Raw genomic sequence first — 27,507 nt, forward strand, 5'->3', positions numbered from 1 at the left:
CTGGCCGCCGCGCCGAGCTCGGCTCCGGCCGCGCCCCGGGCCGGGCCGGCCGGGCGGCGTTTGAGCCTCGGCGCGGCCCGTAGCCGCGCCGCCTCGCTCGGCCTCAACATGGCGGCGGCGCTGCGCGGGGGGCGGGAAGTTTTGCGGACGCCTGTTGAGGTGAGTGCGGGCCGGGGCCACCTCTCGCGGGCGGAGGGCACCGTGGGGACCCGCGGCCCCTCAGCGCTTGGGCCGGACTTGCCCCGTCCCCGCGGCGAGGCGGGGACGAATGGAGCCGGGGGCCTGGCGGGCCGCGGCCTCCCCGGGCAGGCCCGGGCGGGGCGGGGGCCTCTGCGCGGAGCAGCTGCCCCGGCTGGCAGCCCGCGGTGAGCGGCCTTATCCCGCAGAGCCGCGGAGCCCAGCGCCGGCATTAAACTTCCCCGGCCGGGCCGGTGCCTCGGGCGGCTGCCCGCCCGTTGTCTGGCACCGGTCACCGGCATCACCGCTGGAAACATCCGAAAACTGACAGAGTGCTTCATCGGAGCTTTAAACCCACTGTATTGACCCCTTAGCTAAATTAGACTTTTTGTTTTCAAAGTCTCATGGAGTTGTATCTTTTCTTAAAAAAAAATTCATCCTTCCAGTTTATTGCAACAGAAGGAAGGAGAGTCTAGTGCTTTAGATAGGCCTCACGGAGATGTTTATTCAGCTGCAGTTAAACTACCGAACCATGTTCAGGTTTTGATTCTTTTTCTACTTTCTTAGACAAATTACCATAAAAACTACTTGGGCAATGCTGTTCCTTTACATACAGAAAAACTCTTAGGTAGTTTAGTCTCTTAATCTGTAGTTAGACACCAGGTTTTGCTTAAAATTTTGTTTGCAAAACATGACAGATGTTTCTGGGTATACACGTCCTGTTTGGTTTGGATCTAAATGTGATTTGCTCAAATCCATAACTCAGATGTCACTAACTGAAACACTAAGGCTATTAGTTTAAAAAACAAATACAACACCTCCCCACCCCCCGACTTTGAAGTCTTTGTCTGAACAGGCAAAGTCTTTACAGAATTGAGTAACAAATAGGTATGTTTTAAGGAATAAATCAGATACTGACATTTCCTGTTAAAATTGCCTTAATTGCTGTGTTATTTGTTAATAGCTGCATAATGGGATATGTTAATCATGAAAATGCCACCTTTTCCTCTAGTCACCCAAAAGTTGACCCTGTGTTTTGGTTAGAAAAATACTAACGTTTAACAGCACAGTTTAGTAGTGCACCTTTTTGCTAATTGCCTAGAAGACCAGGAAGAGAAAGTTCCATTCACAGTCGGAGCTGCCATTTTGCGAATACCTGGTACTGGAGCAGACTTTGTGTCTTTCCACTGGAACAGGCATGTTCCCCGCCCCGGCACCCCGCAAAGCACATGGGGCAGCAGTCGCAGGACCTTCTCTTTTGTGGTTCTCATGCTGCGGTAACACCAGAACGCCACTTGGCGTGAGTTGAACCAGTCAGAGTAGTTTTCTATGAGAGTGGCTGCTTGTCCGCTGTTAAGGAAGCTTCTCTTCCCCAGGTTTCTTACCACAGAGACTCAGGCAAGGATTCCAGAAATTCTTCTTAAAGTAAATAATTTATTTGCAGCTTGAGCTGCGCACCTCCTGAAGAGGAACCCCCAGCCAAAACTTGGACAATGATACCACCACAATCCAAGCTCCCAGCTGCCAAGTGTGGGCCCTACTCTTCGCCAATTGCAAAATTAGAATCTGGGGTCTTCCCGTTCTTACTGGTTCTCTTCATTTTCATCAGGCAGGTTGTCAGTCAGAGTTCTGACCCTCAGTTTCTATTTTGCACCTGCAGCTGGAGAAAAATAACTTCCTGCCAAACTGAAACATTTTTCTGTTTTGGTTTCATTTAGAAGCCATTCTGTTCCTTCACTTATCTCCAGGGACGCAGCTCCCCTTATCTTCTAGCGTGGAGATTCTGAGGGCTTTTTTACTTATTGAAGCAGAAAGTTCCAAGGTTCACAGCTTGCAGAAGTTATGCTAAACAAACTTACTTACGCTAAGCAAATTTGGTATAGGCAGTTGCTAAGCAAGTTCCATAAGAAGCAGTATACCAAATAATTCAGTAAGCTCAGGAAGTCTGTTAGCAAGTGAGGGGAGAAATATTAAAAGACCTTAAGCACCCGGCAACTTAGAATTAAGTTTATATGTATAAAACAATAATAATGAGTACTATGAAAATGCACAGTTGAAATCCAAATAACTTTACCTTGCAATGGCGTAATATAATAACCATTTGCTTTAAGTATATGGTATGTATTGTATTTCAATTAAACAGATTTTTAATGTGAGTTCTTCCAAGTATTATCTGCAGCATTGTTAGGTATTTAACATAATTTGAAGATACATGTTACAAAACTTATGTAATTTTAAAACCAGGATTTCTTAGGCCTAATTTCTCTTGACACCGGTTACTCAAGCTGGTTTTACACTGGATGTCGGTCCTCAAATCAGCCAAAGCTTATAGGCAAATCAGTCAGTTCACTTTTTCTTTTGTTGTTCATTGCTTTAAAAAACGATAATTTAAAAATCAAGAGAGTATAAAGTCTGAGCTTTGATTTTCAGTCAAGACGTCCTTTCATACTTCCCTAAGCATTACGAATAAAAGCAGGAAACAGTAATCTAGCTCAGAGTTTTCTTGATACATTGGCTGCACTCTCGTACCAGTAACTCTACAAAAGTCTCTGTAGGATGGGCAGTTAGGTAATTACTTAAAAAATTACAGAGGGTACGTATGTTGGGGACTCTATCTAAGACTATGATTACACAGGTCATGGGCAAACTTTTCATTAATAACTTTAAAGCAAAAGTTATACATAAATATAAATACTACACAGAATTTCAGTAAGTTTTAACTAAGGGAATTTGGACAACTGGTTGTTCTGGGTCTCTTCATAATTTGTGACACTTCTTAGAGAAAATCAGAGATGAAAAAATATTGATGCTGATTTTCTTGTTTCTGTACTTTCTTTTGGTCTACATATTGCTTTCTGCTTTATTTTCTCTAGAGGTATAGGCTCTGTTTTATTAATTCAGTGACTCTGGGTTTAGAGTTTCTAGGCACAGAAAGATCAAAAATCAGAAGTACATGTGGCTCTCTTTATATGTAATTTCACAGAAAGCTTATTCTCTGAGTAATTCTTATCAATTTGTCGCTTGTGACACATTTTGCATACAGAGCAGGGTTGTGACTTCAAAGGATCAGTCTCTTTTGCCTTTAACTAGAGAGCTCTGAATTCTGCCCCGACAACTTTGTGATAAGTAGAAAAGTACATAAATACAGTGAAATTGAGATTTTCATGGAAATAGAATTTCCTTAATTTTTTTTTCCTAATTATAGCAATTAGTAGTATTGTTTATGTGTAAACTCTGTAAGATGAAACACCAATAAGATTACAGTGGCCCTTGTGTTTCAAGACCAGGAAGAAGCTTTTCCCATAAAACACTGATGTTCTCCAGTGAAATCCACCTGGTCACCTTTACTTACAAAATTCTTCTAAAAATATTACTATCTGTTGCTGTACTGTCTTACTAAGAAAAATAGGGTGGTTAAAAGGATCAGAGTAGGAGCCACTTATGTTCTAAATATAATATTTGTCCTGATAATTTTGTTTCTTTTATTTTTTTTTTTGGGGGGGGGGGAGTGGTACGGGGAAGTGGTTTGGAGGGCTGAAAATTAAGGCCTTTATGTTACATTAAGAAAAGTCTCTGAAAATGTTGCTAGATCAGTTGATACGTCTTTGTGTCTACTCCTGTGAAACTGTGATAATGATAATACCCTTTTTCATTAACTACTGCGGCTTAAGCCGGTTAACTGGTTAAGAAGTTCTTTTTGTACATCCTGTAGCTATTTGACTACTAAAAAGAAGTCTTTCAAAGCATATTGAAAAGGTTCAGTATAAAGTGAGAACTTACCTAATGTAATGGTGAAGTAAAACAGTGTTATAAACCAATATTGAGCTATTTCAGAAGATAATGGATATCATAGCAATATTTTGGATACCATAGATGTCTAATATAGATACATAATGGATGGATTTTGTGGAAAAACTGCACAGGCCAGGTTTGGTTTAACTTTCCCTTGTATCCGAATTATTAAATAATCTTTATGCAGAACTCATTTTATATTGGCTTAATAATGACCCCCGTTTGAATGACCTTTAACAACACTCTTACTGGGTCTTTGTAATGTGGTTTTTAATTTAGATGCTAAACTCTTTGATGCGAAAGGATGTGTCATGTTTTATGCTATGTATGATTAAAAGGAATTATTTGCCACTAAAACTTTTTTAATTCTTCTTCCAGGACTTCAGCGATTCTGGACCATTGTTACTGAAATGATATTACAGGAGGCAGTGATTGCATTGCATTTATTGGATGAAACCCGAATATTTACTTTCAGTCAAGTGGGTAAAACCCCCTAACTGCAGTTTACATGTGTAGGTCACTGCGTTACTGTGTTAGTCATTGTCTCTATGCAGCAATGACAAAGCTGGAAGAAGCAAACAGAGAAGTGAACATGCACTCATCAGTCAGATACCTTGGTTATCTTGCCAGAATCAATGTACTGGTTGCCATTTGCATGGGCCTTTATGTCAGATGGGAAAAAAGGGCAGATGCACTGATTTTGATAATATTTATTTTGGGGCTTTTTGTTCTTGGAATTGCCAGCATACTGTACTACTATTTTTCAATGGAAACAGCAAGTTTGAGTCTCTCCAATCTTTGGTTTGGTTTTCTGCTTGGCCTTCTCTGTTTTCTAAACAATTCTGCCTTCAAAACAGATGTGAAAGAAGAAGCTACTAAATATTTGCTCCTCTCTTCCATTGTTTTAAGGATATTATGTGCACTTGTTGAGCGGATTTGTGGTTGCGTTCATCATCGACCCACTCTGCTGACAACAGTTGAAGTTTTGGAGCTAGTTGGATTTGCAATTGCCAGCACCACTATGCTGGTAGAAAGAACTATGAGTATTATTCTGTTGGTCATCGCTTTGGCCATGTTGATTATTGACTTACGTATGAAGTCTTTTTTGGCAATTCCGAATTTGGCAATTTTTGGAGCCATTGCATCCTTACTCTTTTTTCCATCATTGCAAATACCCACAAACCCCTTTGCCTTGGCATGTTTCTTCAGCTTCCTGATTGCAGATCCGCTTCTTGATGTTTACTTCAGTGGACTTTCAGTAACTGAGCGATGGAAGCCCTACTTGTACCGTGGTAAAATTTGCAGAAGGCTTTCTGTCATCTCGGTCGGAGTCATTGAACTAATCTTTTTCATTCTTGCAGCCTTTAAACTCCGTGATTTGGATCTCTGGTATTTTGTGATACCTGGGTTTTCTATTTTTGGAATTTTCTGGATGATCTGTCACGTGATTTTTTTTATAACTCTTTGGGGGTTTCACACAAAACTGAATGACTGTCACAAGGTATACTATACCCACCGTGCAGAAAACAACAGCCTTGACAGAGTTATGGCATCTAAAGGAATGCGTCACTTCTGCTTAATTTCGGAACGGCTAGTATTTTTCAGCCTTGTCGCGACTGCTGTTTTGGGAGCCGTTTCTTGGCAGGTAAATAACTCTTTTATCTTCACCTCTCTCTTGAGAATGCTCCTAGAAATTGTTTACACTTTAAAATTCCTGCGACACTTGATGGTGTGCTGTGGCTCAGCAATTCAGTGTTGGAACCCTTGGTTTCACCAGCATTCTCTTCAAATTTAACACTTGTGCTGCCTTGGCTGTGGCCTATTGAGGCAGCTGGAAGTCACCAGCTTCCTTATGAATGGGAAGAGCTAATACTTCCAGGGCGAGAGTGTGCCAAGTATTTTAAGTTTACCTCCTTATGAAATTATTTTGCTTTTGAATTGATTGTGCCATAAAATTTGTTTTGAAAGTAAATCATAATGTTAAACCCTAGTAATGCATGCTATATTGAGGGCTTTTCTTATGGACTGTTTTAATTGAATCTAATCAAATTCATGTTTTAAGAACGTACTTTTCCAGTAACTTTGTTTTGCATTTAACCATTAATGTAGAGTTAGAGATCAACTGATTAACTGGTAAATTATTGGTATAGCATGTTCCCTAAGTATCTTATTTTTAAATCTGGTTATGTACCACATGGTATGTCCTCTGAAAGACCAGTTCTTAAAATCGCACTGCTTCCTTACTGCAGGCCGGCTGTGTGAGCAGGGAGGATTGAATTCTCACCCATCTTCTTTTTTCTCATCACATTGATAATTCAGTGTAATTTTTTTCTGTTTCTGTCCTCTGCCCCAAAAGAACTCCAGCTCTTGCATACCTGTTCATTTTCAGTCATCTGTAAATCTGAAGAAGTGTGGTTGTGCTGTGGAATGACTTGTGGCAGGACTGTTCACAAGAAGCAGATTGGAAATGTGTCTGAAATCTTAATATTTGCTATTGATTAATTTCAGTTTCTAGGATCCTGTGTGTAGATAAGATAAGCTGTTGCTCATAACTTCTGTCTGATGGGTTGCATATTTGCCTGTTCTGTGGGAAAAGTAGTAATTGTAGTGGCAAAAGTGAAAGGCATCAGACCAAATACTTTTACTTGTCAGGAAATTCAGGTTTTCATTATAATAGTTTAGTTTAACTAGATAATTACATTTACATTTCTCTTACTATATTTGTTTCTTTCATAATTTATTTATAGTAATCAGTGACATGATGAAGGCAGTTGTCTCCAGCTAAAATAAGTTCTACTTCAGAAGATGATGTGATGTTTGCCTTGCAGATCACTCTGCCTATTTCATTTGTTGTCAGAAAATGAAATACTTTATCAGATCTGGCCAGAACATAATTTAGTAAATGGGCGTATAATTTATTATGGTGATTGCAGAAAACTGTGGCCTCTTCTGTATTTTTCTGGATAGTGCCAAGTTTCAAAATAATTAGAAGAAAGTGATGATGCATGAGCACACAAGTTACCCTCTTACAGGGCATTTGTCTTTTTTTAGAGAGATTTAAGGAACCTAATGTTTTTTAATTTGTAGAGGGAATTCAAGGTATCAAGACTCTACTTCAGAATCTTTTGCTGGATTTTTGAGCCTGCTGTTTCAGGAAGCCTAACAAGCTCGACAGTAATGCAGAAAATAACCTTCACCAGTGAATATGTGTTTTCCTTATGGTGATTTATAAGTTTTGTAAGAGATAAAGAGACAAATCAGAGAATGCTGTCTGCCTTTCCTCTTTAAAAAGTATTAGTTATCACTAAATACTTACTGGATTGGGGTTTCAGGGTTTTGTTTGGGTTTGTTTTAAGAAAACTTTGCTACAGAAAAAATCTGGTGACATCAGTATGTGGTAGAAAGGGATCTTAGGGCTGTGTTAGATGCCTTTCCATCAAAACATCAGCTTACTGTTTAGTGGTAGTCGAAAAAGGCAAATTAAATATTGGGAATTATTAGTAAAGGACTGGAGCTATCATTATGGCATTGTATAAATTCATAACTTCTGTATTTTGAGTAACTATGCAATTCTTACTTGCCATCCTACAGATGAGAAAAGCGAAGGTTCAGGGAAGGTGAAATTCATTATAGACATGAAACAGTTTACATGAAGGGAATGAATAAACAAGGATGCTTCAGTCTGGAAAAGAGAAAACTTAAGTGCAAATATGATAAACATATAAAATATTATGTGTGATGTAGAGAACATAAAGAGGCAAGAAATTATCAGTTCCAGTGCAAAAATTGAGGGGAATCAAGTTGGCCAGAAGCAGGTTAGAGCCAGACAAGTGGGAATAGCCGGGTCAGCTCTGGGGTGGGTATCGAGCAGTGCCCAGCGGTGGCAGAGGCTCAGGAGAAAGATGGACAAGTTCACTGAGGTTTACGTACTGTATGGAAACCACATCTGGCTCAGGAGGTCCTTGAGCCAACAGTGGTTGCAGTGCTCAGGAACCACGTGCTTGGTCTGTCCTTACAGTCTTTCCTAGGCATCCGTTTGGCCTCTTTGGAGACTGGGCATTCTTCTAGATGGACTTTGGTGCAGCCTAATACAGCCACTCTTACATCTTTTATTATTGCATTTTTTTAACTGAAATTTTCAATGTATTTTTTCCTTACATTCTCTTAGGAATGCCAAGTGTTGTTCAGTCAGCAGTTCCTGAAACTGTGTTTGTTCTTTTAAAAATTATGTAAAACATTTTTTGCATGTGTAAGATCAACAATTTTGAGTCTTTGCAGCTTCAGTTTGGGATTTGTGTAGTCATTTTAGTAAGTGCTAATTATATTTGAAATCTGTGAAGTGTCACCTAGATGGTGAAGCATATTTTTTTCATACTTTTCCTCACCCTGAATATGTGCTGAAAGCTTATTTAATGATACTGCGTTTGATAAGAGAGGTGGCTTGAAATCACTTCATGGTCTGTGATTTGACCTCCTATATAATGAATAGAATTGACTCAAAAGCTGAGCCTTGGAAAGATGCTTCCTAACAGTCAGCTATAAATAATTATCCCTGGCATATGAAAGGTCTAGCTCAGCTGAGTGTGTTAGGTTAGAGACAGAAATGGGGTAATGGAGGGGGAATGGTGCTGTGTCATGGAAAACTTTGTTACAGGCACATTATATATGCCCTTTTAACGTTTTTAATAACTGTAGTATCTGTGCATCATATAAATCTCAAGTGTATGAAAGGTCAAGACCTAAAGAGACAGTTGTCTGCTAATTGGTAGCTAGAAGTATCCTGCTTGATTACAATTGCCAGAAAAATATCAAATCTCCTTTTGTGGAAAGGCTTTTAAAGCGAGGTCAGTCAACTTTCTGTTGCATGCACAGTGGTTTTCTGACTCCTGCAGAACTGTTGAGGCTGAAGGTCCTTTTAGCCAAGGACTTTTTTTTGCAGGGATCTTAGCCTTTGTAATAAGCCAAGGGTTGAATGTCTCCGTTCCTGGTACTTCGGTATGTGCTTGGGAAGAACTATGGCTCCGGAAAGCAGAATCTCTCTCCAACAGATCAAGCTTTAAATGTGATAAGCAGAATCGTCAGGTCTGTCTGAACCTGGAGGGTGAGCTCAGGAAGCATGAGAGATGTAAAAGTAATTTGTTAAAGCTGGTTGCATTCAAAAATGGAGTAACAGCTTTTCAGTAGGGCATGCTTCAGTTTGGCCGTGGTCTACTGCTGAGAATAATCCCTGCTTTAGCTGGAAAGACACCTTGCCTTGTCAGTAGAAATGCATTAACATTTTCCTTGCAAAATCTGAAGGAAGTGTTCTGCACCTGCCTTTATGTTGTGTGAGTAATTTCAGTCAGATCAATAGACTCTTTAACTCCAGCTTACTCATTTCAGCAATGACTCACGTGCCTGTCCATAATTAGGCCCTTGAATGGGACAAGATCCAGCAGAAGTGATGCAAATGACTCAGGCATTATTTCTTTCAGAAGCCGGTAAAATGATGAAAAAATTCTGATGAAGGTCTTGAAATTTGCAAGCAAAGATCTTAGAAATGCTTGGAGGACTCTTTTTCTCAGTAACTTGAAATCGGATTTCTGTGAAGTGCTCCGTGCCAAGGTAACTACAGGTTTTCTGAAGTATGAGCCAAAGAGAATTATTATCCCTGGAAGACCTATATTTAATATTACCAAGAGAAAAATGAACTATGTCAGAGACAGGTAAAGTAACTTAATGAAGTACTTTCAGTATATTATTCTTGGTTTTAGAGAATTTTATGGGTTAGTAAAATAATAGTATGATGATAGGCTTGAGTTCTTGTACTTAAATGGACAGTATTATTGAACTAGAATTGCTCATGGAAGAAATGTTAGTTTATTGTATGTATGAGTATTTCCTTGTTTTGGGGAGAGTTAGTGATTTTGCAGACTTTATTGTGGTGCGATTGCCTAATGTTTTTTGAAAGCTCAATTTACAATGCCTTAATAAAATTGAATATGGTGGCTGTTTTGAATTTCTCTAAAACCATGATTATTTTTTAAAAGCAAGAGGTTTTGTAAGTAACATCTATATTTACATGCATGTGCTTTTGTTAACATCACAGCTTAAACGACTTTTTTGAGTGCAAATCGTATCCAGTCTTCCTCCTTAATTTTCCCCTGCTTTTCTTCCTGACTTTTATTTTTAATTCGGTCTTCAGGCTTTGATTGTTCAGTTTAGTTTGTTGGGTTTTTTTTTTGTGGTGGTGTTTTGTTTTCCTCAGAGACCATGCTGCACCCTCTGGCCTCTCCATATTTTCTCAAATAGCCATGCCACTCCTGGTTTGTTTTTATTTTTCTCTCTTACCTTTCAGATCATCTTTAGTTCACCCCTTTCTTTTCCTCCCTGTCAGTTTTTCCCTTCCTTGACAACTTTACTGGTATATCTTTGTCTCACTGTTCATAGACTTCTCTGTTCAGTTTCTTTTGCAATACCTTTATTCCCTCTTTCCCTGCTGTTTTGTCATCTCTTAAGCTGGATCCTAAATCCCCCTTGCTCACCACTCATCATTTCTTCTCAGACTCGCCCACTATCCCGTTTATTTTTGCTGCCCATCTTCCTCTCTGCTCAGCCCTCCTTGGCTCCTGCCTGTCTGGCGGAGTCCTGAGAGCTGTGCTGGGCTGTCACTCACATCACCTGTAGCAGCACCTTCCTGCTGTCACCACCGCTTCCAGAGGCCTCAGGTCCTGACGGGCATCTCTGGTGACAAGAGAAAGGAAGTATTCATCGCTAGTCTAAAGCATCTGATTTGTGTGTTAAGCTTGCTGTCAAAGTCTCATTAATTTCGGAATTCAGATTTTTATATTAAAAAAAAAAAAAAATCAAAAATCATGGAATAGAATCATGGAATAGTTTGGGTTGGAGGAGACCTTCAAAGGTCATCCAGTCCAACCCCCCTGCAATAAGCAGGGACATCTACAACTAGATCAGGTTGCTCAGAGCCCGGTCCAGCCTGCCTTTGAATGTCTCCAGGGATGGGGCATCTACCACCTCTCTGGGGCAACCTGGGCCAGTGTTTTACCACCCTCATTGTAAAAAAATTTCTTTCTCGTGTCTAGCCTGAATCTCCCCTCTTTTAGTTTAAATCCGTTTAGTATACTTTTAAATTGACAACCGCTTTTGGTTTTGCTGGGACAAGTGCACACAGACTAAAGTACAGGCTTTCCCACGGTTAAATCAGGACTCGGGGATGGGAATCCCCAATTAAATCCATCTGCCAGTGAATGTGATGACTGTTTTCTGCAAACTGTTTTCTGCATTTCCCAGTGCTGTTTTAATATTTAGAAGTAATGGATTATTTATTGTTCTCCAGAGACTATTATTCAATAATTTGTTGTAAGATTGTTTCCTCTGTAGTTGATCTACATTGTAACCTTACAAATTTTGTCCTTGGGCTTCTTTTTACCTGTAATGCCCATGTCTTGTTTTCATTTGGAATAAGGTGTCCATCAAATATTTGTAGATTAGTTGTCACATTCTCCTTTTTCTCTTGAGCCTTCTCAGTCATTAAGTGTATACTTTGTTTCTGCAGAATCACTGCAGAGGAGCTAAGAAGAATTGTTTATTTTATATTTACTCACTTGTGTGTACATGGGTACGTAAAAATAGGTAAATATTATTCAGCTTGGGTAATGGAAAGCAGGGCAGAATTTTTGTTTAGAAATATGCGACGACATCTTTGTAAGCCTCCTGAGTTGTTGGTTTGTTACATATAATCTGAGCATCCTGGTGTAGGTGGCCCTGCTTGAATAGTGGGTTGGACCAGGACCTGCCTCCCCTGTTTGGTGATTCTGTGACCATCTTAGTTGACATCTGTTTAGGAATTTATTTCTGTTTTAATCAGAATGGCTTTTATATAGGTCTTTGTAACTGGCTTCCAATTTAAACTAATGTTTCTTACTTCTTTTCTTTCTCATTATTTTCATCAGTCACATCAGTAATGCTCCATTGTTAAATACAGTTCCAGAATCATTCCACTTCCAACAGTGGTTTACTCCTTGGAACTGGAGCTTTCCTATCCATGGAGATAAAATGATATATCTTGGCTATAAAACACCTCTAAATCCTTCTGGTGTTTTAACAGTTACATCTAACAATAAACATTGCTTGAAAAACTAAAAAAAGTGGAAAGCTAATACTACTAGCAAATCTCACCCGCCTTTATTGTCTGTCATTTCTTTTATTTGAGATGAGGACACATTGTGTATTTCCTAAATATTCATTTATAAAGAAGACAGACAAAGGTGAAAAAAACCCAGAGATTAAGAGAAAAAATGGCTTATCATGTTTTCAGTGGGGTTGCCGAGATGGTCCCTGGCTTCCATTTGCTTTTTGATCAGTCTGTCTAGAATCAATGGACACTTAGAGTGCAGGGATGTGCTGCAGGCTGAGGTGGCCAGTGCACTCAAAACCAGAATGAAAATGGGTTGAACAGATGAAAGAACAAAATCCCTTTCTGGCTGTGCCTGTGCATCCGTTGCCATCTGCTCCATTAAGGACCAGTCATCAAATCTTTAGGGTTTAGTAAAGCGCTGACACTCTCCACCTGGCTGTTAGCTTAAAAGAAGGACCTATCTTCGGATTTACAGAAATTGCCAACTAATTTACATGTTATTTTTTGTTATTTCCAGTTCCTATAGTTTAGGTATTATAAAATGCCACCAGCCTTTTATTTTTTTTTTTTTTTTGCAGAGCTGAATTAAAAATACCTTTAAGTTACCTTACTATAGGGCTGCTCTAAGCATCACTAAACATTCTTGTATTTTTTACTGATATATATCATCTAAAACTGTTGAAAAAGTGCTAACAGCAAGTCTTTATGTAAGATAGATGTGAATACACGTAAACTATCCATACTAACAATACTTTCCTACAGAGTTACATGAAGTTACATTGACCATTACATGAAGATGAAGTTGAAACTTCAGATGGAGCTCAGTTAATGGATTACATTATAGAGCATATTTCCCATTCCTCTTCGGTATTTGGTAGGACGCAAAGCAAGATGGATCACCGAGGTGATCCTTAGAATATCTATGTAGGATCCTATATAGGATCTCAGGAGTACTTGTGAACTTTCTTGTCAGTATCTTGATATTAGTAGAAGTCTTTTTACAAGTAAATGTAGTTTGGTGGGTTGTTTTTTTTTTTTAAAGTCAAACTAGATCAGAAATTTTTTGAAAACCATCCAGCTTTGTCAGGTTCTGTTGTTGCAGAACACTATAGGCTTAATAACTTGGTTTTTTTAGGGGGCTGGGGAAATACAGGGAATGTTTAGAGCAAAATGGTATGTTGTAAGAAACTACTACAATAAATTTCATTTAAAGTAATAATGTAGTGTTCTTTAGGATATTGTGATAGCTGTAGTTTATATGGGCAAGTATGTTTTTTGTTTTGTAATATGTTGGCTCTGATCAAAACAGTAATGCAATGTAAGACCAGTTTGCTCTAACAAGATCTAAGAAAAGTCATGTTTATGTGTGTTGTATTTATATATTATTGAAAACCTGAATTAATCATAAAAATGCATTCTAATACTTCCCAGTCCATGTGTTCAGTCTTTCCAAGATTTAGAAAATCCTCAGACTAAACTGATTATGAATCGGAAGCTCTTCCAGACAAGCCCTTCAGTTTCTGCAGGATCCAAGTCTTCCTGATTTGTTTGGTTTTGTTGGTCGTGGTTTGGTTTGTTTGTTGTTTTTTTTTTTCAAAACAAGTTATCTTTCTGGTGTCTACAGTTGCAAAAGTATGTCTCCAAATCTTGCAACTAATTTAACTAGAGAGTTCTACTATTTCATTAATGTCTTATATTTTACAAGGTTTCTATTGAACAAAAGCTAACAAAACCTTTATAAATTCTTATTGCTGCTGCTCTGAGTCCTTTTCATTTTCAGAATGCATTTGAGAAACTTAGCAACAAAAACAAGCAGTTTCTGCTGAAGCATTTGAATCAGAAATTATATTGTCTTAGTTACAGGACTTTTTTTCTCTTTATTGACCAGAAAACAAGTCGAGATTGCAGCATAATTGTTACACTGTTTTAAGCTTTCCTGTCCTCTGGTGATTTCAGGTAATTGTACGGATTTGGGGAAGGTTATTCTGAAAACTTTTATTCGTTGACACAAAACTCAAGAATCACTTTGCAAATGCTTCTCTGTAGTCGTCTTAAATACATTCTGTGTGTTCATTGATCCTGAGCCTCTGGGTACAGGCAAAACTGAGGCGGGAAAGGTGTCTGTCTGCACTGATGCAAAGTACCTCCTGAGATGGGGGAGAAAATTATGTACATAAAAGTGATTGTGAACCTCCCCTGATATATGTGTGCTTCACAGGTACACATTGCTCCTTGTAACTTCAAATTATTAGCAGCAAAACATCAAACTACATTGCAGCATGTGAAATCAGCTTGCAGTATGAACACAGGCTTTATCACCTGTTGATGGACATGGTACATCCCAACCAGTTTTGTAGCTTGAATGTTAGCAAGTCGTTGAGCATATTAATTGCACTTCTGTGATAAGGGAAGCTCTTTGTGGTTGTTCTGTAATGGTTTAATGTCTGCTCAATGTCATGTCCTTGAGAGCTAGAAGCTAAATAAACAAACTGTTCATTTGTCATGAATTACGTAAAGCATAGGAGGAGCTGGGTATAGTTTTATAGTGGCTTCAGGTGTTGGAATTTGAGAGTAATGGTATCAGTTAGCAGTTACCAGTTATTTGAGAATAGAACTATTGGTTAATAATGCTATAGGTTAGTTATCAGTTAATACCAGATTCTGGTGTTTATTTGTGGTTAAAAGTATTGCTGTCACTATTTCGAGGACACATAGGTGAAAATCTTCTATCAGAAGTATAATGAGACATTTTAAAACAGGGACAGGTAGCAAACACTGTTCTTCCTTAGGGCAGGAAGCACATCTGAGGGATAAAATTGTTCTTTCAGACTAAGTCATGTAATGCTTTTGTGTTTAAAAATTGAATACGGTTGAGTTAGTACCATGTGCCAAAAAGAACTGAGTTGGTTTAGGTGTAATATTTTCAATATAATTTACTTCCTAAATATTATTAGCGTTGTCTGTGGGTTAAGCTGAACTACTAGTTCACATCAAATCACTGAGTGTTAAACAATAAAACAATATCCAGATTTAAAATAAATAAATAAATAAATAAATACTAGACTTATGCAAAGAGGTCAAATAAAACCTAGATGTAGTCAGAAGCCACAGGACTCTTCTCAAGACAGAAATCTGTAGCTATGAATTTATTTCCTTTGCTACCTAACAAACATTAATAACTGCACCATGGATAATAAAGTTCTTGGCTAATTATAGTACTGTTTCTACCTTTCCTAAAGCATGTAATGCCTCATTAAACCCATTCAGATCATGTTAAAATAATTAAAATGAATCTGTATCTGTTCTGCCTCTCACTGACAGACGGCATTTCAGAAGTCCATTTTTATTTTAGTAGTGCTAGGGGTTGAGACTTAACTTTTGAAACTTCTATTTTTACGTATATCATCTGTGTATCAGTGAGTGTAATCTTTTCCAAAACTGCTTTTCACCCATGAAACAGGAAAGCTCAAGGTAGGGTGTTAGCTGTGTGAATGCTACCAAGTCCTGTAGTGCATGTCCCTTCTTTAGTTGCAGAAATGTTCATAAATATGCCCACAAGTCATCTTTTGTGTGATACATAGTATTCCACAAAGAATATTTAAAAAACTCGCTGTGTTAAAAAGCAGGAAGAGTTACATCTATATTTTTAATGACGAAGTATTGTATGCTGTCATCTGATGCTAAGTACCTGTTATTCTGTGTTGTTCTTTACTGATTTTCCTGCTTAAATAGGTGATTCTAAGCTATGATCAGGGCTTTCAAACCTAAGTCCTATGCTGTTAGTGTTTTCAAATGCATTCATTTCAGAAGAGTGATTGCTGTTCACCAGCTACCTTCTCCCAAGCCTTTTATTTGTCTATAGAGTACTTCACTATGTAATATATGGAAAAATAAGCATCCATTACATGTAATAACTTGCACGTTTCAGGACCTAGTAATGTTTGATCAGACACAGGGGTTTATTCATAAAACCATAACCAACAGATAGGAAGGATTTTTCATGCAATACCTGAATCTCTCTGTTTTCTTTGCAGTCAACCAATGGGATTTTCATGAGTGCATTTCTCATCGTTTTACCTCTGGAGTCCATGGCTCATGGGCTTTTCCATGAGCTGGGAAACTGCTTGGGAGGAACATGTGTCGGGTATGCTGTTGTGATTCCCACAAACTTTTGCAGGTATAGTTACCACGTATTTCAGCTTCACAGTAGTGTAAGTTTACTGTTGGTTTATAGAGACAATGCAGTACTGTTGCTTGTAGTTTTTAATAATTAAATACAAATTTCAATAATGTTGTATTTATCCTTTTCATTACCTTCCAAAAAGAATTAGTAGCTCCAACTCCACCTTCTTATATGCATTTAATTTGCTTTTAGAAAGCCAGCTTTACACACCAATCATGCATAGGCAGATTCAACAGTCCATACCTTGTGCAAAGGAGCATTGAGGCATTTGACTGAGTGCAGATATTTTGCAGCAAATTTAATAAACCAAACAGAACAGTTTAAACCAATTTTGCATTATATTAAATGAGCTCATGTCTACATTTAAAGGACATCGCAAATAGGTTTGGAAGTGGACTACGTGTCAGTTATCGGTATTGTGAATTTTTGGGTGTTTTGTGTTCCAGTATGAATGTTAGCATGTAAGAAATGCTTGGGGGTAGAGGGATTGTACTATTAGTATTTGCCCATCTTCTTATGAGCCTTAAACTTGCGAATACTACTTTTGCCTTATAATTAAAATTGTGTACACATTTTTTTGTAACTGACAAACAAGAACTATGTAAGTTATCTATTTGAGTTACAATTGAAACAGAATGGTAAGTTGAAATGAGAGGCTTAAAAATATGACTGCCCAATTTGTGAAAACTGCCCAGCTTACAATATATGTAATGGATTCAGTGGATAGGGAAAAAATTTAACAGGCGAAGAAACAGAAGGTAGTGTGCTGATCTTAGATCACTGTATTTTAAATAGTGTAAAATACTGTAAAAACAAATTTTCTGAGCTTTGATCTAAAGTCTTCAGACGTACACTCCTTTAAAAAAAATCTCTGTGGTCAATTATTGTTAGAGATAAAAAAAAGAATTTTCAAAATTTACATTACAATAGTAATTATTTTTGTTTCCATGGTTAATTCTTGTTTCCAAGTTAATTCTTTCATTGTATTATATCATTCTGGCTGTGGCAGGTCCCTCTAATTTCTGAGTGAATGAGATACTCTTGAGTGACTGTTTAGGACCTGACAGAACTAAACTTCCTTATTAACAAAGCTTGACTGTTTCAGGAATGGGCCCACTCTTCACTTGCTAAGACCAACAGTAATGCTGGTGTATTCAGTGTAACAGTAGTAGCAGAACATTAGCCTTCATGAAGGCATTAGGCAAGTGAGGAGGTGCAAAATTTAATTAGACTGAAAATGAAAGCAGGTAGCTTTACACGCTGCCTTGCAAACAAAATACATGAAGAATACATACATAGATACAGAAATATAGATTATAAAGTCATATTTTATATTAGTAGAGTAAGACCATCTCCATATTTTCATCCACAAAATTTGTCAGTTACCCTGGGAACCCAGGGACTCTTTTATTGTGTATGAATATTCATATAAATATATAGACACACAGAGACATGTATCTGTACACACACACGCACATCTGTATATATGCGGTTTGTTCCAGGTCTATTTTGCCATTTTCTTAGAACTTTCATTTTCTAAATGGTGAATACCATCATCTGAAACATATTTCTTACGCTGAAAGATCAGCACCTGAACAGTACTAACAAGTACAAATTACTGTATTTACTTGAGTAGCGTGTTGAATAATGGCTAGTTTGGAACAGAGATAAATTAATTCAAAATATCTAAGCAAAATGTGTACTTGGATTTCTCTTTAGTCTGGTGTTGGAAATGAGTCTGCATGGTTAGTGAATTAGTGCAGCCTAACACTAATTCTCTCTGCGCTTCCTTCCCGTTGTGTGTCTGAAGGCAGCGCTTTCTCAGTGGGCCGTAATGAAATGGTTGAATCCCACCCAGCATGTTCACATCCCAGCTCCCCTCTCACACTCCCTTTGTCTTGCAGCAGCCAGAATAGCATGGGGTTGTGTAAGGACTATGCTTTGAAGTGAAGTGTGACGGATGGGAGAGGGAGATAGTGGTCCCTCACTCAAACACAGTATTTCAAATTGTTTATAAACTGTACATTTCAAATCAATTTGAATTTAGAACAGTGCTACTTCATAGTAGAGAAAATGTTCACAGGGGGAAAAAATATTGCTGATTACTTAAAGTCCACTAAGCATGAAATAATTATAAATCATAATCATAGCTGGTTTTCTTCTCTTTAGTCCTGATGGCCAACCAACTCTTCTTCCACCTGAGCATGTACAAGAGTTAAATCTGAGGTCTACTGGCATGCTTAATGCCATCCAAAGATTTTTTGCATATCACATGATTGAGACATACGGTTGCGACTACTCTACGAGCGGACTGACCTTTGATACCCTCCATTCCAAGATCAAGTCTTTTCTTGAACTTCGGACAGCAGATGGACCCAGACATGACACCTACATATTATATTACAGTGGTCACTCACATGGCACTGGCGAATGGGCACTGGCAGGTAACTTGTTTGGGGTTTTTTTTATTAATAGTTTTGGTATTAATACACTTTCCAAGTCAATTAATTCTTTCTTTAAAAATCATACCGTATTGCAAAACTTGGAAGTTTTCGTCACATTTATTATGTGCCAGTCCAGAATGGTGAAGAACCACCAGTCTTTGGACAACGGGCTCCTACAAGCTCCAGACAGGGAAGGAAGAAAGGAAGGGGTGATACACAGAGCATGGCTCTTCGGAAACTCAGGGGCTAAAGGAATCATCAAAATAGGCAGGGTTGCAGGCTGACTGCCACTGCTCATGGAGAGAATGGAGAAATGCAGAATCCCCTTTTGTATGCAGTTAACTTGTAAAGAAGCAGCTTTTTCCTTACCTTGCTCTGTATGACAGTTAGCTGTGTTACTTCATGAGCTTCTGTGTTATTTTAGTGTTTAGTCACTTTGATAAAAACCCTTTTGCAAGTAACTAATGTTACACTTGATCTCACGATTCTGTAAATATTGTTGACCTCAAATGTATGCTTACAAGTTTAAATATTATTTCATATTCCCCTTATAATTCAACAAGTTAAAGATCACTTTTTTTAATCCAGAAAAGTCAAGTGGAAATGACCTCTCTAAAGGCAGATTTCCGCTGTGTTTTGAGAATTATTTGTTCACTGTAATGAACAATCGTAATATCTTCTCGTTTCCTGGATGTGGCAGAGTGAATTATACAGTGTTCTGTGCCACTGCGTCAGTTAGGCAGTCAGGAAGGACTGCATTCCTGGCCTTAAGATGTACTCTTTTGTAAAAGATAGAATCAATGAAAGAAATACGAGGCAGGTGTACAGTGCACACTAGAAAAGCAGGTCTTACAGCTTACAGCAGACCTTGTCTCTTGGAAACAGCTATGGTTTGCTGGCATCCTAGAGTTCAGGAGTCTATCTGGGCGCAGTGTAGCCTCAAGACTACAAACCCCTAGATAAGGGGCCAGTTTAATGCTCCAGTGAGCACCCAAGGCACAGTTAGCCTGCCAGCGTATATAGAGCCAAATGTCCCTGCAAAAATTGGACAGCTTCAGCCCAGTCCTGGCTTGTATCTGGCCAGCCTGAAGCATGACAGGGGAGTTCAGGTCTCTGTGTACCCATTCAGGTAGCTGTAGCCTAAATTAAACTATGTCTTCACTTTTAGGATAAGAGCCAAGGTAACCGTTATAAATTTAAAAGTTTCTGTGCTAAAAGGTACATTGTGTAAGTGCAGCTGTGGTCACCTTTCTCTCAAAACTCCTTTTAGTTTTCTTTCCAAGCACATCTTCAGCTTCTATTTGGAGACATGTTTAGTCACATAAATGAGAGGAACAGGCAGCTGTCACGTGTCTTGCATCCTTTTTTGTGATTAATTTTGGATAAATCATGGAGTGTAACCTGATACTCCTTCCAGATAGCACTGCTCCTGAATGTAACTTGGAGTATAAACTGAAACGACGAAGGCTGTTTGATTGTGAACTTTTACCACATGTATTGGATAGTGGCACTTCATGAGATATGGAACATTTGGTCATCAGTAATGTGTACTGTCCTCCAACCTCTGGAGGAGATGGAGAGAGATGGCTACAATTGGGATCTAATAGGAAAAGCCGTGTCTCACTGCGAGCTTATGCTGTGATACGGTACAGCAGTAGCAGTGTAGTCTTTGCTCTCTAATGACACCTTTTAAAGGAGGCTTACTGGATTTATTAGTTCACTAATTATGTTACTCTGTTGTTGGAAGCTGAGATGTAAGACAGTGTTGTGTAAAAGAAACTGTTAACGAGTCATGCACAAAGTATGAGCAGTCAGATGAGCCGGGAGGTTGTGTTCTCTGAGTGAAGACAAAGGCAAGTGCTGGGCTAGTGAAGCATTGTCTCTGTTGCCGAAACTGTCAGCTGAACGGCCTGTAAAACCTGCCGAAGAGGCACATGTGGCCAGACACACGGATTTCTTAAATGTCCTGGGGCCTAAATCTTGTGCTGACCGATGGCTCCATGTGTTTGAGAAACTCAGCATGTGTTTATGTGTGCTTATGAAGGGTGAGGCGTTTTTTTTTGGGCAATTCTCTCCAGCCCTGTTTTGAAATCACCTGTAGCCCTGCATAGTTAACACTAAAACAAAGTTTATTTGTAAGCCCTTAAAATGTGAACCAATAAAGAAATTTTTAATGTGTATTGACACAGAAGGCTTACCTAGAAAAGAGGAACTGCTTCTGTGCAAGTCTCTGCTGTAAATACACTGAACTGCAGCAATTTGGGGAGCATGTACCAAGACAGTTACTGTAGGTTTGTATATACTTAAGATTTTCTTTGATACTTTTTTTTAAATTTTCCAGGTTTGTACTTATTTGAGAAAGTTGTAGCCCAGTAATTTTGCATTTACTTTAAATGTGATAGCTTACTCAAAGCTTTAACTCTGAACTATTAATTTGAAGCACTTTCTTTGTCATCCCTTTTAGGTAGAAATGTGAGTGCTGAAATACGCAGCTATTTTGTTTGAGATTCATCTGTGCAGTAAAATTCCTACTAACACTGCTTTATTGTACTTATATTCCACAATGAAAATCACTGTGGAATTAAAAGGCAGTTATTTTAAATCATTTTTCTACTTTTCATCTACAAATCATCTTTCTTCCTTTAAGTTGACAGTTTCCAACTAGAGTGTTTTTATTGAGTCTGTATCACAGCTCTAACCTGCCAACACCTAGATATATCAGTTCTTCGCATTGTCACTATGCAGCCAATGGAGATTTATTCACTTGTTTGTAAGATGTTTCCTTAGGCAGTGGTCTGCTTTTCAAAGCTACCTAGATCCTCCAGTATCCATTACACTTAAGCAGGACTCCCCACTGTATGTAACTTTAATTACAATCTGCTCTTTTAGAGTGTTGTTTCTGGCTACATGAATTTTTCAAGTCCAAGCAATGCTTGTGCTTATAGGTGACTTCCTCATTGTGCTCAGAAACAGTTTGCATGTATTGCCTATTGGAGTAGCAGTGGACTACGAAGGTGATTAGTGGTCTGGAGCACCTTTCTTATGAAGAGAGACTGAGAGAGCTGGGTCTGTTCAGCCTGGAGAAGAGAAGGCTGAGAGGGGATCTCACCAATGCTTATAAGTGTCTCAAGGGTGGATGTCAAGAGGATGGCACCAGACTCCTTTCAGTGGTGCCCAGCGATAGGATGAGGGGCAGTGGGCACAGACTGAAGCACAGGAGGTTCCATCTGAATATGAGAAGAAACTTCTTTACTTTGAGGGTGCCAGAGCACTGGAACAGGCTGCCCAGAGAGGCTATGGACTCTCCTTCTGTGGAGATGTTCAAAACCTACCTGGACACGTTCCTGTGAGATCTACTCTAGGTGAACCTGCTTTAGCAGGGACAGTTGGATCTCCAGAGGCCCCTTCCAACCCCAACCATTCCGTGATTCCTCTCCTTTCTTTAAAAGAGGAGTAATTTTTAATATTAATAAAAACATATTTAAAAGAGTCCTTTTCTCCCTTAAGATTATTAAGAATTTAGTACAAAATAAACTGTATTTCGGGTTTTCTTCCCTTGTTTAGCTGTTTCCAGGTTTCTTCAACAGACTGTAATTTCTTTCACCCTGTGAGGAAATTACTTTTTTGTTTGTTTTTTTTTTAATCAAAGGTGAGTTGACAGCATCATCTGCCACAGCAAGTCAGGTGGAATCAGTTAATTTCTCTCTGGAGATCTGCAACATCTACAGGCAGGGAGGACCAGTTGAAAACTTCTCTCTGTCCAGGTTCTTAAAATAAGGGATTCCTGGAACCTGCGGTCAAAGTTCCACAGAGGTTTCTGTTTCTTTCTGCTAATGGTAAATATTTTTCCCTTGTGACAGGAGGTGATGCTTTACGACTTGACACACTTCTGGAGTGGTGGAGAGAAAAGAACGGCACTGTTTGTTCTCGACTCATCATCGTTTTGGACTGTGAGAACTCTCAGCCTTGGGTTAAAGAAGTAAGAAAAGTAAATGACCAGTATGTTGCTGTGCAAGGGGCAGAAATGGCCAGGGTTGTGGACATAGAGGAAGCAGACCCTCCACAGCTCGGTGACTTCACCAGGCAATGGGTTGAGTACAACTGTAACCCCGACAACAACATCAGTTGGTCCGAAAAGGGCCGCACGGTGAAAGCGGTGTACGGTGTGTCGAAGCGCTGGAGCGACTACACTTTGCATTTGCCAACGGGAAGCGATGTTGCCAAACACTGGATGATGTACTTCCCACGTGTCACCTACCCATTAGTACATTTGGCAAACTGGTTTTGTGGTCTCAATCTGTTCTGGGTCTGTAAAGCGTGCTTCAGGTGCTTGAGAAGATTCAAAATGAGTTGGTTTCTTCCCACAGTGCTGGACACAGGACAGGGTTTCAAACTTGTCAAATCCTAATTACGAACCAAAGAGGAAATCAAGTGAGAGCTCTGGGAACTTTCTCACTTTGCTGTACTTACAACTTTTTATATGAGTATTTTTCTCTGAAAAAATCTGCTACACTCACTTTATTCAGCTCTTTGAGCAGCTACAATATATGCAACAGTGAGAAACTGCAATCTTGAGCAGGAGAGGGTAGGACTATAAAATTTTGTTACCAGCCTGTATGTACATATGTAAGAGACTTATTTAATATGACCATGCATTTTGGAAACAGATCACATGCTTATACACATTACTTAAAGCAGCCTTCATTCAGAGTCACCAGTTTGATGGACAACAGCTTCTGTTATCGCATGTGTATTTGCCTTATGTCCACTGTAAGGTTCAAATGCAGGAAAGGAACCAAGCTAATATTCAAATTAATATATATGTCCTAGAAATCATATGGTGGGATCAAAGGTATTATAAAACAGCACTGAGCCAAAAAAAAAAAAAAAAGAGAGAATGGATAGCCATTGTGGGTAAGTAGCTACTAAGAACCTTTATTTGCTTTTACATCTTCAGCCCCTGCCTCAGTGCCTCTACTGCCATCAGTGGAAATTTGCCACAGAAAACAAGGAAATCAGACAACCCTCTAATGTTCTGATGCTGTTGAGACAATATTTTCTGGAGTACAGTTTTAAAATCATTCAGTGTTACTTTCAAAATTCAATATCTTGCTGGTGACCTTTTTTTTTTTTCTCTTAGTATTCCCAGTAGTTAATGCATATATGGAATAAAAAGTGCACTGAGAGTTTTTCTGTCACCTGTTAGAGTACTTCTGTCTATTCCAGGCTCTTCCTAGTTTGTATTTTCAAAACCTACTCTGTAAAAACAAACAAACAAACAAACCCCAAACCCAAGGAATTTAACAAAGAAAATAATTTACAGATAAAAACCAGAAATACAAGCGTTGCCTTGCTTCCATGTTTTTCTGGTCATTGCTGTACCTAAGACCTTGATTCTGTAAAATGCTGAGTACAGGATTGGACCAATGAGCACATTATCTATTAAACCCAAAAGTGAAGTTACTCAGAAAGAACAGATTGTTCCCTTAGGACAGGAGTGAATCCTGAGTATTCTTCAACTCTATTCTCCCAGCCACAACTCTGTTCTTTCCTGATCTTAATCCTTCCACTTACAGAGCTGGATGGGACTCCAGAAATCCTGCCCTGGTCTTTCCCCTTCAGCCAGAGCAGCTGTATAGCTTTCTGATCTCATTTTCTCAAGTGCAGAAAATAAGGAGTGAAACAACTAAGTGATTAAGACAGTAGAATTTGTGGTGGATTTTTTGCATTTGTGTGTGCAGTCCAGTACATCTAGATTTCTACTTTTTTTCTGTTTCCATCAGTATTTTAATAAAAATAATAGGCATTAGCTGATATTTGTCTAAAATATAACTTATTAATTTTTGTATTTAAATCGCTGAAAAGAATCTACAAGTTTTTGTCAAGGTTTTTTCTAATTCCAGTTAAACTTTTTAGCCAGCTAAGTTAGAGAATCTGCTAACACTAAACTCGTTAGTAACTCCTGAAAATAAAATGTGTGATTAAGTTATGAAATCTGCAAGAGCAGATTTGCACCCACCGATTTCAAAATGATGATTTTGTAGGATTTACAAATGGCAGCCACCAAGTTTCTTCATTAGTGTGTATTACAGAACTTTGTTTAGCCAGACACCACCCCCAGCCGGCTTTGCTTTTCTTCATCCCCTTCCGTAAAGTGAAAAGGGCATAAAGAAATAGGAGATGAGATGATGGGACAAGACATCCAACCACAACTCGCTTGCATTGGGTCTTCTCTAAATAAGTGCTGTGATTGTAGCTCAGTCAGGGATTCAGGAGGTGGCTGTTTTCAGTATGGACAGGGTAATTGCACCATCTAACTTCAGGTATCCAACTTAAGTTCATAACATGGGAGCCTGAGGTAGGAGTCATCTCATTTGAATTCAGATGTCTGAAAGCTAGTGACCTGAAGTGCTCCACTTCTCATTAACAAAGATGAATAAATATTTCCAAAGGAAGATTCAATCTCTGTTTTAGAATGAATTTTCCTGTGATTGTGCCTCTTAGATTTGTTTTTGCTTTCATATGCTAAAGGCAAAGCAGACAAATCCCTTGTGTCTGTTGAATGATCTTAGAGCACTTCTGTTCTAAGTCATCCTCTGGAGCCTAGGCTGGGTACACAAGCTCCTTGTTCAGGCACATAAATTGGATACTTGAAGTCAGGCTGAATGAGCATCTGTCAAGTTGCAGAAAAGCAGCTCTGCCTGCTCTGCAGAAGTGATTTTCAGCCATTTCTCTCCAACAACCCTTGAGTAGAAAGAAAAAAGATTGCAGAAAGACTTATCATTTGGTTTGTAAAATCACCATTATTTTGACTACTATTTCAGGAAAAGTTCCTTTGATGACATCCTAAACTGTTCCAACATGAGCACTAGAAATTTTTAATGAAGTCCCCATAAAGCAACACTGTAATACCTGATAGTCACCCTGTGAACATTGGAAAGTCAAGAAGTCAGTCCTTTCTGATTTGGAAAAACTTTCACTATCAACCGTAACACTTCCCATTAATTATAATGGGTAAATCTTACTCTGTCCCTGCTACTGTTACGTTTTTATGGACATCACCTGTATCTTTCTTTTTGTACATCAAGGGGAACAGGAGAAGTGGGACTCCCACCCTGTCCTGGCACTGTGAGCAGCCTCAAGTGGAGTGTCTGCTCTGTGTGGCGGTGGCAAGCAGAACAAACACAACAGTTGATGCTTATCGTTGGCCTCTTGTTTATTAAATGGTTTCAAGCTTACTTATACTGTTAGATTTTCTCTAGGATAGACTGGGTGATCTTCAGAAGTTTGCTGAAAGTTAGATAGAGAGTCAACTAAAAATACAGCAAAAAGATTACACGCAAAACTAATCACGTGTTTGCAGATTTTTTTTTTACGTTTTCTCAATTAAAGAATTCTAGTTTTCTAAATTTGGAATAGTTTTAACAAGAGCTAACATATTCCCACTTTTGATTTTCTTATATTTTTTAAACAGCAAGGGCATGGTAAAAATGTTGATTTAAACTAAAAGAAATGTTTACAGCCATTCAAACCTCTGAGGCCTTTTTGGACAAAGAGACTGTCTTGTGTGTTTCAGAACACGGTAAAACCCAGGGTGTGGGATGATGAGCCACAGGAATTCAACAGTATTAATTCTCTGCTTCTACACCAACGAATACCAAGGTGTCCTCCCATCACCCCTGTTCCCAGGTGGAGTTTTTCCCTGGCTCCTGGTGCTCATGCACCTCTGCGGTCTCTGCCCAGCCCCAGGTACCTGCCTGAGCGACAACACACCAGAAGCTCCTAAGGGCAATGAGGAGCAAGGGATTCCCCTCGGCTCTTCCCTGTGTGGGAAATACCTGAAAGAAAAATTTAAGTCTCATTCCAAAGAACGTTACATATGCTATCAGTTATGTACAAGTTGGTTTTCTTTAGTGATAACATGCTTAGGAATTAATTGTCTGGTGGAGAAAATCCAAACCTTTTTTGAGAGGCTTGTCTCTGTACTGTATATGCAGGCATTTTGTTACAAAAGTTGTTATAAATGTATATCACAACAGTAATTTTATGTTGACTTTGTTTCATTTACCTCCTGTATAGTATCAACCTTGCTGAAACACGCAAGTGCACTAAGTCCTACAAATGTAAGTCTCTAAAAGGAGTTCAAACTGCAAATTCACAAGTGTTTTTCTCTGAACAAGTATTGGGGAAAAAAGCCATTCTTCTTCATTTTTGCACTACCAGACTTACCTATTTGCAGTTGCTTATGCTTTGTATGTCTCGTGATTGTTGTTGTCCAGCCTTCAGTTCAAGATTTTCCCATAAATAATTTCCTCACCTTCATTAAGTTTTCCCTTTATTTTGCAAAGGCCTAATGAATGCTATGCCAGCTGTAAGGCATCTCTGTTGCCAGCAGTAGACTATGTGACTGGGTGAATTTTCTTCTTTATGAATACCTTTCTGTGGGACAGTTTTTACTGGACATAGAGATTTTAGATCTGTAAATAGATTTTGGGTTTTTTTTTGTCTGTGTGTTTGTGACATTACTTAAATATATTTTGCTGGTTTGGATGCTCATTTCCATTTCATGTTTTTGTTTATGCCTTGATCACTTTCCAAATTTCTGTGCCTCCTCTTGAATTACATGGATTTTTTTTTCTGTACAGCTTGTTTCAGAGAGGTTCTTTAGCTCGAAATTGCAACAGAGCTTACTGAGAATATTCTGAGGATTATTCTTAGTTTTGTAGAAATTAGAATTGTCAGCTTAAATTACTAATACCTTTCACCTTGTTCTT

General features: G+C 38.7%; 1 protein-coding gene across 1 annotated transcript; it reads left to right on the forward strand.

Moving 5' to 3' along the window:
- On the forward strand, positions 1-27,507 carry TMEM168 (transmembrane protein 168). Its single transcript, XM_080354387.1, has 5 exons — positions 1-159; positions 4,348-5,614; positions 16,141-16,283; positions 18,459-18,733; positions 22,594-27,507. Exons 2-5 carry the CDS (start codon positions 4,478-4,480, stop codon positions 23,139-23,141), a joined length of 2,103 nt encoding a protein of 700 aa, XP_080210513.1. The 5' UTR covers positions 1-159; positions 4,348-4,477; the 3' UTR covers positions 23,142-27,507.

This window comes from Nesoenas mayeri (genome assembly GCF_963082525.1).
Source record: "Nesoenas mayeri genome assembly, chromosome: 1".
Lineage (NCBI taxonomy): Eukaryota > Metazoa > Chordata > Aves > Columbiformes > Columbidae > Nesoenas > Nesoenas mayeri.